At 36.6% G+C, this 15899-nt stretch overlaps 5 protein-coding genes across 6 annotated transcripts; 2 read left to right on the top strand and 3 right to left on the bottom strand.

Moving 5' to 3' along the window:
• Positions 1–135: 135 nt before the first annotated feature.
• On the top strand, positions 136–3481 carry LOC17884062 (probable mannan synthase 11). Its single transcript, XM_006287491.2, has 9 exons — positions 136–611; positions 712–810; positions 1087–1339; positions 1431–1541; positions 1831–1967; positions 2212–2325; positions 2662–2861; positions 2970–3161; positions 3258–3481. The coding sequence occupies exons 1-9, from the start codon at positions 342–344 to the stop codon at positions 3403–3405; spliced, it is 1524 nt and encodes a 507-aa protein (XP_006287553.1). The 5' UTR covers positions 136–341; the 3' UTR covers positions 3406–3481.
• Positions 3482–4018: 537 nt separating this feature from the next.
• LOC17881737 (chloroplastic group IIA intron splicing facilitator CRS1, chloroplastic) lies at positions 4019–7297 on the bottom strand. The gene is made up of 8 exons (XM_006287084.2): positions 7280–7297; positions 6448–7236; positions 6013–6358; positions 5496–5626; positions 5053–5397; positions 4808–4964; positions 4424–4719; positions 4019–4312 (listed from the first exon to the last, which is right to left on the bottom strand). The coding sequence occupies exons 1-8, from the start codon at positions 7295–7297 to the stop codon at positions 4217–4219; spliced, it is 2178 nt and encodes a 725-aa protein (XP_006287146.2). The 3' UTR covers positions 4019–4216.
• An 80-nt stretch (positions 7298–7377) lies between these two features.
• Positions 7378–10211, bottom strand: LOC17882844. The gene is made up of 2 exons (XM_006287783.2): positions 9506–10211; positions 7378–8087 (listed from the first exon to the last, which is right to left on the bottom strand). Exons 1-2 carry the CDS (start codon positions 10088–10090, stop codon positions 7428–7430), a joined length of 1245 nt encoding a protein of 414 aa, XP_006287845.1. The 5' UTR covers positions 10091–10211; the 3' UTR covers positions 7378–7427.
• A 1303-nt stretch (positions 10212–11514) lies between these two features.
• On the top strand, positions 11515–12356 carry LOC17882657. 2 transcript variants are annotated; one of them, XM_006290089.2, is made up of 4 exons: positions 11515–11671; positions 11787–11847; positions 11941–12091; positions 12185–12356. In XM_006290089.2, the coding sequence occupies exons 1-4, from the start codon at positions 11531–11533 to the stop codon at positions 12225–12227; spliced, it is 396 nt and encodes a 131-aa protein (XP_006290151.1). In that variant the 5' UTR covers positions 11515–11530; the 3' UTR covers positions 12228–12356. The 2 variants fall into 2 exon arrangements, with proteins under 2 accessions (XP_006290151.1, XP_023636406.1); XM_023780638.1 differs by having other exon boundaries at positions 11938–12091.
• LOC17881771 (plastidic glucose transporter 4) lies at positions 12228–15653 on the bottom strand. The gene is made up of 14 exons (XM_006290116.2): positions 15523–15653; positions 15007–15282; positions 14760–14874; positions 14555–14622; positions 14284–14416; positions 14100–14199; positions 13885–13997; positions 13707–13800; positions 13480–13633; positions 13199–13345; positions 13051–13124; positions 12856–12944; positions 12657–12771; positions 12228–12567 (listed from the first exon to the last, which is right to left on the bottom strand). Exons 2-14 carry the CDS (start codon positions 15269–15271, stop codon positions 12385–12387), a joined length of 1650 nt encoding a protein of 549 aa, XP_006290178.1. The 5' UTR covers positions 15272–15282; positions 15523–15653; the 3' UTR covers positions 12228–12384.
• Positions 15654–15899: the final 246 nt, after the last annotated feature.

Raw genomic sequence — 15899 nt, 5'->3', positions numbered from 1 at the left:
CATCTTGTTGTTCCCACTAGCTATCATTATGTCATAGATCTGGTCCACATATTTCCGTAAACGACGTCGAATCAATATAGAAACAAAAAACTCTTAAAACTACCAAAGACAAATTACTCAATTCAATCACCCAAAAAAAAAAAAAAAAGAGAATCTCTGAAAAGTCAGACACTTATAGACAGAACAAGAAAACCCCATATCTCTGCTGAATCCACATATCTCACTCACTCCCACTTCTTTCATTCTAAAGTTTTCTTTTGCCAGAGGATGAATTTGAGGTTGCAGCTGCGACTTTAAGCATAAAATGGTGTGAAGTGAAGATATCGTCAGTACAGATAAGCATGGAGACTACTATGTGGATGTGGTGTAGAGAGATGAGAAGTCTACTTATAGTTCCACTGTTCAAGTGTTTGGTGGCTATATGTCTGGTCATCTCACTCATTGTTTTCGTTGAAAGCCTGTATATGAACATTGTGGTCATCTACATCAAGCTTTTTAAACGCAAACCCGAGAACATCTACAAATGGGAGGCGATGCAAGAGGACATAGAGCTCGGCGATCAAAACTATCCCATGGTTCTTGTCCAAATCCCAATGTACAACGAACGAGAGGTGTTTATTTATTTACTTTTATATAACTTGTTCTGTTTTTATTTTTTTCATTTATTTAGTGATCGATGCAGCTTTTAAGTAAAGTTTCTTTACTCCACAGGTGTTTCAGTTATCCATTGGTGCTGCTTGCACACTCGTATGGCCATGGAATCGACTCATCATTCAAGTTTTAGACGATTCCACTGATCCCACTATCATGGTACATATATTTATTATTCTTCTAACCCCATGATATTAACTCTACTAGTGAAAGTTTATTTTTCCTTTTTTGTTTTTTTTTTAACATTTAATAAAATTTATTTTATAAAGAAAACAAATTTTAATAATTATTGTAAATTGCCTTCACAATTTCCATATGGTTTTGTTATAACCACAACGATATGGTTTTATTATAACCACAATAATTATTACTTATATGGTGTTGTTATAACCACAATGATATCAATCTCTGGAAGGACGTTGTGTTACTTTGCAGGAAATGGTGAACATAGAGTGTGGGAAATGGGCAAGCAAAGGCATCAACATAAAATGTGAGAGGAGAGACAACAGAAATGGGTATAAAGCTGGAGCTCTCAAACAAGGCATGAGGCATAGCTACGTCAAACAATGCACCTACATTGCCATCTTCGACGCCGATTTCCAGCCAGAGCCCGATTACCTCCAACGCACTGTCCCATTTCTCATCCACAATCCCGAGCTTGCTCTCGTTCAAGCTCGATGGAAATTTGGTATGACTACTTCTATAGCTACTTGCAGATATATGCACTTAACACGAACACATTATGTGTTGTCATTTATTTATAGTCATTGGTGTGGCAGTGAACGCAAAGAAGTGCTTGATGACTAGGATGCAGGAGATGTCCCTCAATTACCATTTCACGGCAGAGCAACAATCAGGATCCACTAGACATGCCTTCTTTGGCTTCAATGGTAATAAACTACTACTACATCCACATCCTTCCTTATCAACATTTATTTTAAATACCTTATCTTGTTGGTCATCACCAACCAAACTTCATATTTTATTTATTAGATCCTCTCATTCTATATTCTTCCTAGCTTCACTTTTTTTTTTACCGACAATTGATAAAACATGCCACATTTGTTTGTATATATATTTTACTTTTATCTTTTTGATTGATAAAGTTAAGTATTAATTATGGAATGTTCAACCCAAAAGCAAAATGGTAATGAGAAATTGAATACAAATTTGTGATAGGGACTGCGGGTGTATGGAGAATGGCAGCAATGGAAGAAGCCGGAGGTTGGAAAGACCGGACCACCGTAGAAGACATGGACTTGGCCGTTCGTGTTGGTCTACACGGTTGGAAATTTGTCTTCGTCAATGACGTTGAGGTATTTTCCAATTCTCTAATTTGGACTATTTGTAGTTGAAAAGAACAAAATATAACCTCGTATATATGAACCAGTCCAAATCTTTAATTAATCTTTGTCACATGTGGTGTTGTTGCTGTACATACACTTTTATGCACTGTTGCAGCACATGACTATAATTCCATACGGAATAATAATGCAGCAAATAAAATTAAAGAAAGAAGTATGCATTAACGTGTGGATATCGATCGATCGATATTTGTAGGTGAAAAGTGAGCTACCAAGTCAATTTAAAGCGTTCAGATTCCAGCAGCATCGATGGTCATGCGGTCCAGCTAATCTTTTCAGAAAGATGACTCTGGAGATTATTAGCAACAAGGTACACTACACTACACTAACTATTATTCTCTCTATCTGACCCAAAAATTTTAAAAAAGAAGAAGAAAGATACCAAACTATATATGTAGTTAGAATGATTTCATTCTCCAACTTAATTTGTAGTTCATTCCAAGGCACAACACACTCACGTGCCACCATTCTTTTTGGTTTCTTCTCCATTATTTATGAGAGAGACAAAACATCCAACGTGATGACTAGTACATGAGGCATATATATGCACATTTAATTGCGTTTCGTTTTATGGTTTTGATCTTGGTTTTTTTTTGGAAAACGTTTGGTTATTAATGAATTTGGTTTTTGTAATTATCATGAACAGAGAGTGACGATTTGGAAGAAAATGTATGTGATATACAGCTTCTTTTTTGTAAGGAAGATCATAGTCCATTTCTTCACTTTCTTCTTCTATTGTGTCGTTCTTCCTACGAGCGTTTTCTTTTCCGAAGTCAACATCCCCACTTGGTCAACTGTTTATTTTCCTTTTATGATCACTCTCTTCAATGCCATTGCCACTCCAAGGTTATTACTATACTGCCACAACAATTGATCATCAATAGTGATATGCATATATACTTACGTATATATAATTAACGTTTTTGTGTATGATCAACATAATTCTATATATAGATCATTCTACCTAGTGATATTTTGGGTATTGTTCGAGAATGTAATGGCTATGCATCGAACAAAAGGCACTTTCATTGGTTTACTCGAAGGAGGGAGAGTGAACGAATGGGTTGTTACTGAAAAATTAGGAGATGCTCTTGAGACCAAGTTACTTCCTCAAATAAGAAAACCTTGCAATGGAGTTCTCGAAAGGTAACTCATCAATTAAACCTTTTTTTTTCTTCTTCTTCATTGGATTTATCTTCAAAACTAAGTCAACAATTTTCATTTTGCTTTGGCTGCTTCTAGGATAAACTCAAAGGAGATGATGGTAGGGATATACATTTTGTGTTGTGCCTCCTATAACCTTGCCTTTGGGAAGACATCGTTATATATCTATCTTTACATGCAAGCTATTGCATTTATTATTTCTGGTTTTGGTTTTGTAGGAACTTAATTGTCTTAGTTTTTTAGACATTTGTAATTAGTATTAAATTCTTCCATATTTATTTTTTTTTTCTTTTCAATTTCAAGATACTGTAGGTTAGATTTCGTTATACGAGTATATTATCCATTTGTTAAAGAAGAAAATAATTAGTCATTAATCATTATATAATTGTAAGGAGGTCAATAATACCTTGATGTTTTTTTGGGTACAATATTGTTAATTCTTCAGTTTATAAAGTGTGCGTAGTGCGTTAGATTATGTAAAGTGTAATTCGTTTATTAATGACAATTCTAGATTTACCAGTTTCCTCCACTTCTATCATGTCCACTAACATCTTCAATGATTCGAAGAAGTGTGAAAATAGTAAAAAATTAAAGATCGACGAGAAAGTTAAGAGTGTAATATTTTCGACAGCAAAAAAGTACTTTAACAAATAAACTTTTTAAAAGTATGGGAAATTTTGGAACGATCCCTAAAAAGCCACCAAAACATGAAAAATTACTACTATGTTTGTTGTGTATGCCTCAAAGCTTCAACAAGTATTCTCCATTCGAAGAATTCACGTGCTTCATCTTCACATTATTGCCAAATCAAACATCCTTTTTTAGTTTAATGTTTCTTTTTATTCAGAAAATGTGACATTACATGATTTATATATACACGATAATCAGTCAGGCTCAATTACTCAATATATATTTCGAGTAAGTTATCGAAATACACCACAGTAAATGAATATGTGGTCCAGTCAAGTAAAAAATGTATTTGATTTGGCATGTTGGCCAACTTTTTTCCAGCACTTCCTTGTGCAATTCATTTTGCATCAACCTAACTCAGAAGCAGAGTCTTCAAGATTTACCAAACTCACCTTCAAATCTTCTATTGCTCTCTCTCTTTGGTAAGCGAAGAACTTCAGTGACTGCCACAATGGTAAAAGAAAAACAGAGAAAAGATTAATTCAAATGGGGTTCACAACATTCTTTCACAGTTTTTTAAATGAAAGGAGAATTCTTTCATTTGTTTCACTTACGCCGAGTCGCTGCATCGCAACAGATCTTTGTAACGCTTTTCTTTTCGTCAAAAGATTCTGTGCCATCAGTTTTGATGAAGGACGTTTGTAGTTCTTGCCACGGTATATGAGTATCGCATGTCCTTCTTTAAGTTTTTCAATTGAGATAAGTACTCCATTGCTCTCTGCTTCAAGGGATTTCGCTGAGTAAAGAACTCTCGAGAATATCTTCTGCATCGTGATCACTTTCGCAACCTCCCTGTGCTTCCAATGCTGATGCAGACCTTCCATTACACCATAAAAAACTCCTCTTCTACCTACAAATTTGAAAGTTGTGTAAACCAATCTCATAACCATTGGATTAGGGATTAAGAAGAAGCCAATAATGGATCCAGTGGCTCCTACCGAGAACCAAGCTGCTGTTCATCTTCAGCCCTACTCTTCTCAAGCATTCTCTTTCTTCCTTTGTCAATATCTCAATGTCATCATCTCGCTCAGATGGTTTCCATAACGAATTTAATCTGAACAGTTCCTTTGTTGATTTCTCTATCTTTAATTTTAACTGCAAAAAGAAGGAGCAACCCATGGAAATTCTATTACAAATAGGTGAACCAAAAAGATGCAACGTTTTGGAAGCTAAAAATGCTTACAATGGAAAGCTTGTGTTCTTGGCTTTTGAGTTCCTTTTCTAGCCTTGCTTTCTCAGCTTCAGTCTCTAGATTTCGCGTCTCCATTTCTCCAAATTTTCTTTGGAGTTCTTGAAACTCTAATAAAGTTCCAGTTTTACTTGTTTCCTCCAACTGCTTACCATTTGTTACCACCTCCACGATTTCTATCTGACTCTCGCGTTTAGTTTCTTCAAAATGTTGGTACCTACTGAGTAATCTTTCTCTGTCTATAACTAAATCGGCATTTTCATCAGAAAGGAAGTCTTTGCCTCTGAAAAGTATTATCAAGTATCTGTTTCGTAGTATCAGAACTCCTCCAGTGAGATGCTGAAATTTTTTTGTGTTAGATCCCAAAAATTCGCATCAGCGACAACAATGTTGGATATAATCAGAAAGTGAACTTAAGAAAAAAAGATAAAAATTACCTTCAATTCATCTGCCATTTTCTCATTGTTTGTATTAATAGCTCCCCATTTGATTGCAATCTTTGCAATAGTACTTCTCTCCCATAGTTTCACAATAGCGGAAGCTAAACCTTGAAGCCCGTGGTTCCTCCCTTCAGAAATGAATGAAAAAAGATTGTTGAACACTCGAGGGAGAAAACCGCAAGCAAACGCAAAGAGAGCAGCACTTAGTAAATACCAATGTAAAGCGAAAGACAATAAGTATACGGAAATGAAAAACAAAGACAGAGACTTTAAACATGAAATGCTGCATATTCTGGCAAGTAAGAGATCCATTTCTTGATCTTATCTCTTCTCAAAGTGATTAATCTACTCAAGAATTGTTTTTTTTTTGGTTTCAAAGAAGATCTATTTTGACCAAGTTCTCTCATTTTTGCATGATATCTTCAGGAAACATATGAACAACTCTCCCTGAAGCTCAACTTTATTGAACACAGACAAAGTGAGGGAGAGAGAAAAAGTAGTGCAGACAAATTACCAAGGACGAAATGAAACGGTAAAGCTTGAGCAATGTTTCTCAAGTAGGTAAGCTCTTCATCGCTTAGTTTAGCTCTAGTGTTTGGTGGACAACGTCTAGATGGAGTTCTATATCCATTTACCACTTCAGGAAGCAAGTCAGCATCAACTGGAAACGGTCTTCTCATCCACCAATCCATATATCGAGGTCCTAAACCATCCAATAACCTATCAGCTTCTCTCTCGTACAACGATGAGCTAATCTCATCTTGTCCAGACTCAGTTTTCTCTGTTGAATTACTCGGTCCTCCTCGATAAACAACGACAAATTCCTTCTTGCTTAACACAACCAAGCCTCCAGTCTTCATCTATTCTTGAAAACATGAGAAATCATTTCAGAGTAACATCAAAGGTTTCAACAAGCTTCAACGGATAAATGAAGTAGAAATAACCAAACCTCTATGATCTCTTGAGCTCGCTCCATATTCCGACACAGAGGAATATCAAATCTCACCATAGCAAGCTCATTCGACCTCCAGATCGATCTAATCTCATTCACAACAGGCTCAGTAACTCCTGCTTTTCTCACATTCACCCATTTTCTCATCTTCGAAGCTTCACGTCTCAGCTTATTCAACAATCCTTCGTCGAGAATAAGCTCAGCCGTCGTCGGAACTCTCTCCTTCTTCGTCCTCCGCAATATAAACCTCTCTTCTTCTCTTTCCCATGGCATTCTCCCGCCAAATCTCTTCTCCGACGACTCGGTGGTTTCCTCCGCAATTCGAGCTAAACAATCGAATTCGCTCAAATCACCCATCTGGGTATCTTGAGAATCGCTGTCCTCATCAAGCTTTTCGACATTACGCACAATTTTCTTCATCGCTTTCCTTCCCCTGACACCACTCTCTCTACGATTCAACGCCTTGAACGTCTTCTCTTCAGATTTTCGTGGCTTGTTCCTCTTCTCAGCGTCGAGAATCTCATCGGGTCGAAGCAAGAGAGGACCTTTCATCCATGGAGCAGTCGGAACCTTAATCGCGGCATCAGAGTGTCCTCGGTTCTCCCTAAATTTATCAAATTGAGGGGTTTTAGCGGCATTCGAAGGGTTTTGATTAGGGTTTAAGGAGGAGTTAGTGATCAAAGATGGAAAAGCTCGCGCCGAGAGGAACAGAGGAGCTAGCATTTGAGTTAAAGTCTGCAACTTTGAGTTTTCGAGCCCACATTTTTTACAAGAGACACCAAAAGGCTCACAAAGCGACAAAAAAACCTTGGATAAGATAAGAATACACAGCTCTAAGTATACACATTAATTAACTGGTCAATGTAAAACTTATGATTACAAAAAAAAAATGTTTCTAAAGTACAATATTAAAACTTTATTAGTAGCTTAATATTTACTAATTGAAAAAACAAATAAACTCACAATTTTGAAGTAAATTATGGACCAAAACCAAGAACTAAAGGAGAAATTCTTAACAAAGGCTCTAAAGTCTCGGCTGTGAATTTCCTCGCAAATAAAAAACACTTGGAAGTTGTAATGTTCTCTCCACCACGGCCATAATAGACACACTCGTCCGTAAACCGGATCCGGTTAAGAAACTCATCGGTGATATCAGGCCAAATAAACCGACCAGGATGTGGACCGGCTTTGGACCAATCGACCCACGTCAAGGTCCGGTTCGAGCTCATCTCACCATGCAACATGTGAACGAGAGTTGGGATATAATGCTCGTCCATGTAACAAGGCGGTTTACAATGCTGATCGAATATTTTGTAGTAGAACGTGTCTAAGATGATAGGAAGGGCAAGTTCTCGAGTTGTCTCAAACCATTGTGATCCTTTTCGCCAATGTGTGATGTTGATTTGTGGATACATTTTGGGGTTGTAACGGCCTCTACCGGATTTTCTTGGGTCGTCGAATGAGCCAATGAAGCTGAGGTTTGTGCCGGTTAAGTAATCGTAGATGGTTGTGAAATTGTAGAGTGGGATGCAAGAATCGGACAAGAGCACAAATCTTTGGTTCGATTCGTCGAGAAGAGCATTGGCTAGTAGTCTCTTCTCTGCATCTACCATTGATGATGTTCCCCAATACACCGGCTGTTTTGACAAAAAAAAGTTTCCCAAACCAACATTAATATTATTGTTAAAAAAAACTTATAAATATATATAGATATATACACAGATTCAAGCATTTTTGTCCAATAAAACATTTTGTAATTTCTTTAGAATTAAGCTACAAGGATTTAACAGTGGCCTTAATTAATCTATCGAGATTAATGGAGAAGTCAGAAAATTATTTGATAGTTTTGTCAACGTCAGAAATAGGTAAAAAATTTGGTTTTATTTTAGACGTAAAACTTGACAGTACCGATCACAATTTTGTACAGGTTTCTTTATGCATCGTACGAACGTAGTATTAAACGTAATAAGCATCCATTTCATACGACCATTTCATAGCTCTGGGCACGAAGCGAATATTCGGAAAATTTATAATATTTGTTATTTGCTTCGCCTCGACCGAATAGTTGATTTTGCTATTTGCTTCGATTCGTAAATTTTCGAGTATTCGGAACTTCGAATATTTGAATATTTTTCGTACTATTTGCGAATTACTTGCTTCGCTTCGATCTATTAATTTTTTCTTTTTAAACTAAAAATATATAGTACATAAATATAAATATAAAATGATAAATGTGAGATATTAGAGGTTCTTGTTTAACATGTTTTCAAAGTAAGAAGTAAATGTAACCACCGTCCATAGAATTCTCACATTTTATTTTTACTATTAATTTTTCTAATAAAGTTTTATTTGCTTAAGAACAACATTTAGCAAAAAATCCAACGGGCCAAAATATAATAATTTGAATAATAGGCCTATCAGATATATACCCAAATCTATAAATACACATATTATATATATATTATATAATGATTTATATTTATACATATATATATAAATATACGAAGCGAAGCGGATATTCGGCACTAAAAAAATCAATATTTGTTATTTGCTTCGGTTTTTACGAATACTACATTTTCATATTTGTTTCGGTTCTATGTCTTATAGATATTTGAATTTTTCGAATCGAATCGAAACAAATATCAAAGCGAAGCGAATCTAACGAATATTTTGCCCATGGCTAGGCATTTCAGTGTATATATAATATCTAGAAATTGCAGAATAGTCTATGTTAGAATTTTCTTAAAGAAATGTTATTTATGTCAGAATAAAATCAAATGGGTTCATGCCTTGATGGACCATATGCAAGCGTCGAATAAAAAGATCAACAACACACACACACGTGCCACGTGAAAAAACCAACCTGTCAAATCCAAGAGATAATATATCTAAGGAGAACTAGCGCTAGATGTATGCTAATCATGTGTATAGATGTTTAACAAAAAAAAAAAAAAAATCATGTGTATAGATTAGGGGGTAACTATATACGAATATAGTAATTAAGAAAAGAGGAAGAGGTAATTTAACTAATTAAGGCTGTTAATTAATTTGTCACCTGGCTTGGGATTTTTCTTGAATAGAAGACAGAAGTTTCCGGGAAAGAATCTTGAAAAGATGGATTAGTATGGACATATATTGAATAAAACCCTTCATGTCCTTCAAAGAACTTCTCCCACAAGCCTGCCAGTGGGAGTCTGCCACCTGTCATGAACATGAAAGCCACCTTCACCACCATCTTCCGGTCATTATCATGTCTCCTCCCAAACCATGATGTTGATGCTGATGATGATAAGGATGATGGTGGTGATGATAATGACGAGACCTTGGTGAATAGTTCTTGATCGGTCATATTGTGTTGAAGTGCTCGTAGCGGTAACTCTTGTATGATGTCCATCGTTGTGGTGTGGTTGAATAGTAGTGTAGACCATAAGGGTTGTCGTTGTGTGTTCGTCGTAGACATGTGGAAGGCTTTTAGTTGCAGACAAAGGAAGAGACCAACCGAGAAACCTACTACAAAGAAGAGCGAGCTTAAGAAAAAATTTCCCTTTTGTAAGAGAATCGATCTCAAGGGCTTTGAGATCATTGGGTAGTAGCAGCACTGTTCTTCTTCTTTCTTGCTCTTATGATCACTAATGCCCATTGTAGAGAGAGTGAGAGAGAAAGAGAGAGATGATGTTGTTGTGATCGTTGAAGATTTTTCAGCCAGTAGTTATAAATGTCTTATTACAAGTTGTAAAAGAGAAAGAAAAAAGAAACAAAGTATTTGGAGTGTATTGGACAACGTCAAAGGAGCTCTTGCAAGTTAAGAGGGTAGACTTTGGAACGAAGACTTGACCTATTTGGCTTTTTAGTTTCTTACATTTGTTCTCAGGTCAATATATAAATATGAAGATTATGTGTTTAACACAAAACCTAGGATTTATTAGATCTTAAGTCTTTAACACGATATGACGAAAATTTAACTTGCCCATAGGACGGAGTAAGAGATTGTAATTCAAGTAAGGGTGTGATATATATGTTGTTATATAAATAAAGCCTAGGGAGATTAGTTTAACCGAATTCAAATTCTTCAATTATGTGTAGTCAAAATTGGACCAAATCTTAATTAAACACCTTGGTGAGAGGTGGATATAACCGAGTAGTTCTGTATATCAAACCTATTCCTCCATGATCTATTGAATTATTTTATATGTGCTTGTGTTCAATTTTTGTTTCTCTAGTTCTTCTTTTCAAGGTCTAGCTTATGACCAAACCAAAACAATTAGCAAATTAAACTACTCAAACACAAAAAAATAAAACAAATAAACAATAAAAACAAATATGTGATCATCCTAAAACTAAAAGCTTTCAACTTTCTTAATTACAAGTTGAGGAATATATTAATCAGTGACATGGATGAGTGAATTATTAAAAATGGTGCAATGCTGAAGGAAAATTAAGAGCGTGCAAAATGTTCGGTGCTGACCCACGAACCAGTGCACTAGATATTTCATGCCTAACTTCAGGTTCACTTAACGACGACAGGTCACATTGCCAAAATTCCTAGAGATAGTCAGAATACTATGAATCTTTGATTTCAAAATTCGATAAATTACAGAGGTTACTTAAGTAAGCCTTGTTGGTCGTGATTGGTATACTAAGATTAGTGGATTTTTAATTAAAACAAATTTGCTTAGTCAAGCAACAAAAGTAATTAAAGACCAAGCTTGAGAGTTATTTACTTTCTACTCAAAGCTGTTTTAGACATACAGAGACCATTTATTTTCGGCACAATCTATGGTCACAATTACTACAATACATGTAAGAGTTTTCATTAAACTATAACGAAACAATTACAAATCCGCTTATGCCGAAATCTCCAAAAAGTTTGGGTGGAGTTGATAATTGAAGAACATGTTAGGTCAATTATGTATTAATTAAAAACATTCGGGTAGTTAGTCGAAACATGCATATTCTTTAGGGGCAAGTTTAGTATTTTCCCCCAAAATATTAAAGAAACGTGAGAAAAAAGGAGATCCGGCGTCGTTTCGTAATCACTCTCAAATTTATCGAATTAACAAAGCCCGACGCCGGAGAAGCTATGGCGACGACGAGGACAAGCGACGAAATCGACAGAGAAGCAGAGGAGAATCGAAAAGAAGCTTTACTAGCGTCAACACAATCTCTTCAACCTAATTTCAGTCGTTCCAACGTCACCCAGAAACAGATTTCGAAATTACAGGTCTGATTTTCAGATTCTTCGACTCCCACTTTTCAATTTTTTTTTGCACTGATTATTTGGTAGTAATGATTTATGAAATTGAAGCCCATTTTTGGTTATGTTTTGAGATAACCAGGAGCTACACAAGAGACGTATGCAAATAAAAGCCAATACAAAGATTCATAAGAAACCTAAAGGTATACAGTTCTCTTTTTGTGAATCCACAGTTTATATACTTCATATACACAGTAAAGACTAAAAAGTAAAAACTCTTAAATGAAATGCAGCAGCGAGCAAGAATTGTCAGAGTAAAGCAATTGAAGATGGCCAACAAAGCTCTCAGAAATTTAAAGAATCAACTTCCTCTTCTACCTTAGAAGAACAGAATCATAATAAGACACAAGTTACAGTTCCGACGAAGCCACAAAAGCTGTTTTGGGGGTGAGCTTTTCTGCTGATTTTAGATTTTATTTTTTCGTGATATTGACAACACTGTGCTAATGCGATCTTTGTTTTTTCTTTCCCTGAAAACAGGCTAGATACTAGGGAAAGGTGGGAAAGGAAAGCCAACATGTAGTGTGATGAACCGATATTCTCGTTATTGATAACTTAGTCCATTGTACAATTTACCGAAGATTGAGATGAGTGGTAGATTAGAGAAAAGACTCACATGCTAAATAATGAAACAAAGTGGCTTTTTTATGTTTTCTCTGGCTGATTTTTCTTTTTAAAGTTCAAACTCCAGAGGTAAGAGCAAGCTCTATTTCCTCGAGTGATCGTCCTTTAGTCTCGACCACGTTTCCTGCAATGTAGAGGACGGCAAGGAAGCAGACTCCAGCAAAACCGAAGTATACACTGCTGATTCCAAATCTAGTCACTACGCTTAAGAAGTAGAGTCCAATCACAAAGTTTGATATCTGTAATGGGGAAAGAGAGAAAAACAAACATTAGAAACAGAGAGAAGAAATTCTGTTTTGAACGATACAAATTACAGATATATATATACCCAGTGCATGCCAAGAGAAAGAGCGACGGCTTTTGCTCTGATTCGGGATGCGAATATCTCCGGAAGAAGAAGAGCCGGTACTGGGCCAGCACCAAGTGAGAATGACAGGACATATCTAGTTAAGCAAGCCAGCATGAGAATCAGTCAAGTCCTGTACAGAGAGACTATAAAGAAATTGTTAAAGAGAAGATTAACTTACAGAACAGTTCCAACAACGGCAAGGGTTCCAGAATATGCAGCAAGAGCCTTCCATGTGAAGGACAAGGAGAGCAACAGCATCGACAAAGCCTATTCAATAGAAAATCACAGATCATAAATCTAAGTTAGCCTGGTTATGGTAATGCGGCTTAAGATTTTCGAAAAATGTGACTGAGAGTTATGATATAACTTATACCATTCCACCAAAGCTTGTCAGTAGAAGACTTTTCCTTCCCATTTTGTCCATCAAGGATGAAGCGACAGCAGTGCCTGCGACAACATATTCTTGGGTTATTTATTTGGTTATGTTGGAATTCAATGGGAACATAGAAGAGAAAACAAACCAAAGACATTTGATGCTCCAACGAGAGCACTGGCAGCTACATCAGATTGGATTCCGGCACTACGGAACACTGACGTGGAGTAGTACACAACTGCATTTATCCCGGCTAACTGTTGAAACAAGAAGAGAGCTGCACCTACGCTTACAACTACAACAGTAACAGACAAAGAACAATGCAAATAGATCATTATGATATGAGGTTTAGAAGGAACATCTTGACTTAACCTGCTGCAAGCTTTTATTATAAGCTAAACAATGTATCTTCACCCAGTCTTGCAATACCTTTCCAGTAGCGGCTACTGAATAGATCTAACCATCCAGCTTCTGGCTCAGAACCACCTTGGCCAGAGGTTGATAAGTCACGCACTAGTTCAGCCACTCTTTCTTTACCATACAGAGTTTTTATCGCCTTTTCAGCTTGAGAGACTTTTCCTTGCTGCAAAATTGATTTCCCTGACTCGTCAAAAAAATGATCTCAGCTAAGTATGAGTTCTGTTCCTGAAGAGTACCTGAACGAGCCACCTTGGGCTTTCTGGAGAAAAAGTCATTCCTACGGCTAGTAGAACAGAAGGGATAACTGCAACACCAAACATCGTCCTCCACCTAGAAAACAATGAGATTGAAACTTATATGAACACAATACTGAACCAAGTAAAGATAATATTGCTTGATGATTAAAGGACATACCATAGAGGGTTTGCTGCAAGGGGTAATCCAGCTATCAAAGCTGCAAGTATTCCTATACATATGAACAACTGGTTCACAGATCCAAGTGCTCCACGGATTTCCGTTGGTGATATCTGACCATCACCACACGCTTCAGCAATATAACATATAAAAAAACATACATGATATTATAAAGTTAAGGGTGCAAAAATGAAGAAACTCAGTATTAAAAGAACCTCAGATATGTAAAGTGGTACAATCGCTGATGAGATCCCGATTCCAATTCCAGCGAGCACACGTCCCACAATCATAGTCTGCACACTCTGAGCTGTTGCACTAACGAATTCAAAAGAGGGTCAAAATGCGTTAAAAATCTCACTTAACTTGCCACCAATAAGTAAGACTTATTGCTTGAAATACCATAAGAAAGCACCAATGGCAAGCGGGATGGCATCCAGTTGAAACGTTCTTGTTCTTCCAAATTTGTCAGCTAATGCACCTCCGGTGAATGAACCTACTGTTGCACCAGCAAGCAGCGCACTAACGATCCAACCTGCTCAGAAGCAAAAAAAGAGAGAAAACCAATTATTAGCTTGGTTTACTAATCATAACACGAATCAAAATGCTGTCAGTCCAGCAACAAATCAGTTGATAAACAAGAGGAGTAATAAAAGTCTGATCAAATACTTGCCTTGCAAAACAGCATTATCAGCGATCCCAAGATCCTTAGCAAGGTATTCAAGAGCACCATTAACAACCCTGATTCAGTCCAGTGAAACATCATCATCATCATCATCATCATCATCATCATCATCATCATCATCATAATCTATATTAACCAACATCCATGATCGCACCAAGTTAAACAGTGATTCAAGTGTAGTTGAACTCAATACCCAAGATGATAACCAAACAAGATAGCACCAAGACAAGCAACACCAACAAACGGCAAAACAGTCCCAGAGCTTTTCCCTTCAGATCTCAGAGGTACAGCTTCTTCTGCATCCCCACCTTCATTTTTTCCAATCCTCAAAACATCAGACAATGACTCCATAATTATTTCCCAAACAACAAACATTAGAATATTACAAATTATATAGTAAGCAATCACAGAACGAGGTACAAGAGAAAAGAAGGACGAACCAGAGGAGGCATGAGCTCTGACAGATCGAGGTTTGACCGAAGAGAAACTCATAACGTTGTAGATCCCATTTTCAGCACGTGCAAGCTTGGCACCCATGTCTTTCTTCAAAGGAGAAGAGTAGAGAGGTCCGGCGGTTACGGTCTTACCGGGGAAGCGAATTCCGGTAGAAGTCGCCGATCTGTTGAGGAGGTTAGAAGAAGAGAAGCTCCGTTTCTGAAACGCAAACGCGGCGTTTCCTTTAACAGCATACGTAGACGACTGCATTTTTCTTCTGACTTTTTTTTTTTTTATAAACGTAATTGCGAGAGGAGGACACAAAGAGAGAAAAATGAAATTAGTCAAAAGAATGAGAAAAAGATGGCATTAAATCCACAACAGTACTCAGAAACGATGAAGACGCAACATCACGAAATCGGGAAAATCGATTGCATTGAGAAGAAAACGCACTCTCGATCGCGACTGATTAACAAACATGCGAAAACTTGAGATTTGGAGTTTGTAGTCAGAAATTTTACCAGAGAGAAGCTTCGGAGACTCCGCGACTAGAGAAGAGAGAGAGAGAGAGATGAGTAGTGAGTGCTCCTCTTGCTCTACACCAGAGAGATGATTGTGATTGCAGAGAAGAACACTTACTGTTTAGCTTATTGTCGTTTCTTTAAAAAGAGAAAAAAAAAATTTGGTTGCTTATAAGTTTTGGATTTTTGTGTAAATAATTCATATTTATCCAAAACCATAAGGAAAGATCAATGAGTTTATTTTCATTTCTTATTTTGGAAACAAAAGAAAATCACTAATTTATTTAATGAATGTGATGCATCTTTCAAATTTTGGATTGGTTATTTATACTAAGAAAATTCCAAATCATTAAAATGAATATCTAACTCTATTCAAT

The sequence above is a fragment of the Capsella rubella genome, unplaced genomic scaffold (assembly GCF_000375325.1).
Source record: "Capsella rubella cultivar Monte Gargano unplaced genomic scaffold, Caprub1_0 scaffold_6, whole genome shotgun sequence".
NCBI classification, from domain to species: Eukaryota; Viridiplantae; Streptophyta; class Magnoliopsida; order Brassicales; family Brassicaceae; genus Capsella; species Capsella rubella.
The sequence above is the reverse complement of the archived record's forward strand: the minus strand, read 5'-3'. Positions and strand labels throughout refer to the sequence as shown.

What these genes read in the sequence shown, in the direction of transcription:
- LOC17884062 (XM_006287491.2), top strand. Translation starts at nt 342, where the DNA reads ATGGAGACTACTATGTGGATGTGGTGTAGAGAGATGAGAAGTCTACTT. An exon ending in CAATGTACAACGAACGAGAG is followed by an intron (nt 612 to 711) that starts GTGTTTATTTAT and finishes TTTACTCCACAG; the next exon opens with GTGTTTCAGTTATCCATTGG. An exon ending in TCTTCGTCAATGACGTTGAG is followed by an intron (nt 1,968 to 2,211) that starts GTATTTTCCAAT and finishes CGATATTTGTAG; the next exon opens with GTGAAAAGTGAGCTACCAAG.
- LOC17881737 (XM_006287084.2), bottom strand. An exon ending in GAGCTCAAGAGATCATAGAG is followed by an intron (nt 6,359 to 6,447) that starts GTTTGGTTATTT and finishes TTTCAAGAATAG; the next exon opens with ATGAAGACTGGAGGCTTGGT. An exon ending in ACCGTTTCATTTCGTCCTTG is followed by an intron (nt 5,627 to 6,012) that starts GTAATTTGTCTG and finishes TCATTTCTGAAG; the next exon opens with GGAGGAACCACGGGCTTCAA.
- LOC17882844 (XM_006287783.2), bottom strand. Translation starts at nt 10,090, where the DNA reads ATGGGCATTAGTGATCATAAGAGCAAGAAAGAAGAAGAACAGTGCTGC. An exon ending in CAAGAAAAATCCCAAGCCAG is followed by an intron (nt 8,088 to 9,505) that starts GTGACAAATTAA and finishes TTGTCAAAACAG; the next exon opens with CCGGTGTATTGGGGAACATC.
- LOC17882657 (XM_023780638.1), top strand. Translation starts at nt 11,531, where the DNA reads ATGGCGACGACGAGGACAAGCGACGAAATCGACAGAGAAGCAGAGGAG. An exon ending in GATTCATAAGAAACCTAAAG is followed by an intron (nt 11,848 to 11,937) that starts GTATACAGTTCT and finishes AATGAAATGCAG; the next exon opens with CAGCGAGCAAGAATTGTCAG. An exon ending in CCACAAAAGCTGTTTTGGGG is followed by an intron (nt 12,092 to 12,184) that starts GTGAGCTTTTCT and finishes CCCTGAAAACAG; the next exon opens with GCTAGATACTAGGGAAAGGT.
- LOC17881771 (XM_006290116.2), bottom strand. Translation starts at nt 15,271, where the DNA reads ATGCAGTCGTCTACGTATGCTGTTAAAGGAAACGCCGCGTTTGCGTTT. An exon ending in TACCACTTTACATATCTGAG is followed by an intron (nt 13,998 to 14,099) that starts GTTCTTTTAATA and finishes GGTGATGGTCAG; the next exon opens with ATATCACCAACGGAAATCCG. An exon ending in TGACAAGCTTTGGTGGAATG is followed by an intron (nt 12,945 to 13,050) that starts GTATAAGTTATA and finishes TCTATTGAATAG; the next exon opens with GCTTTGTCGATGCTGTTGCT.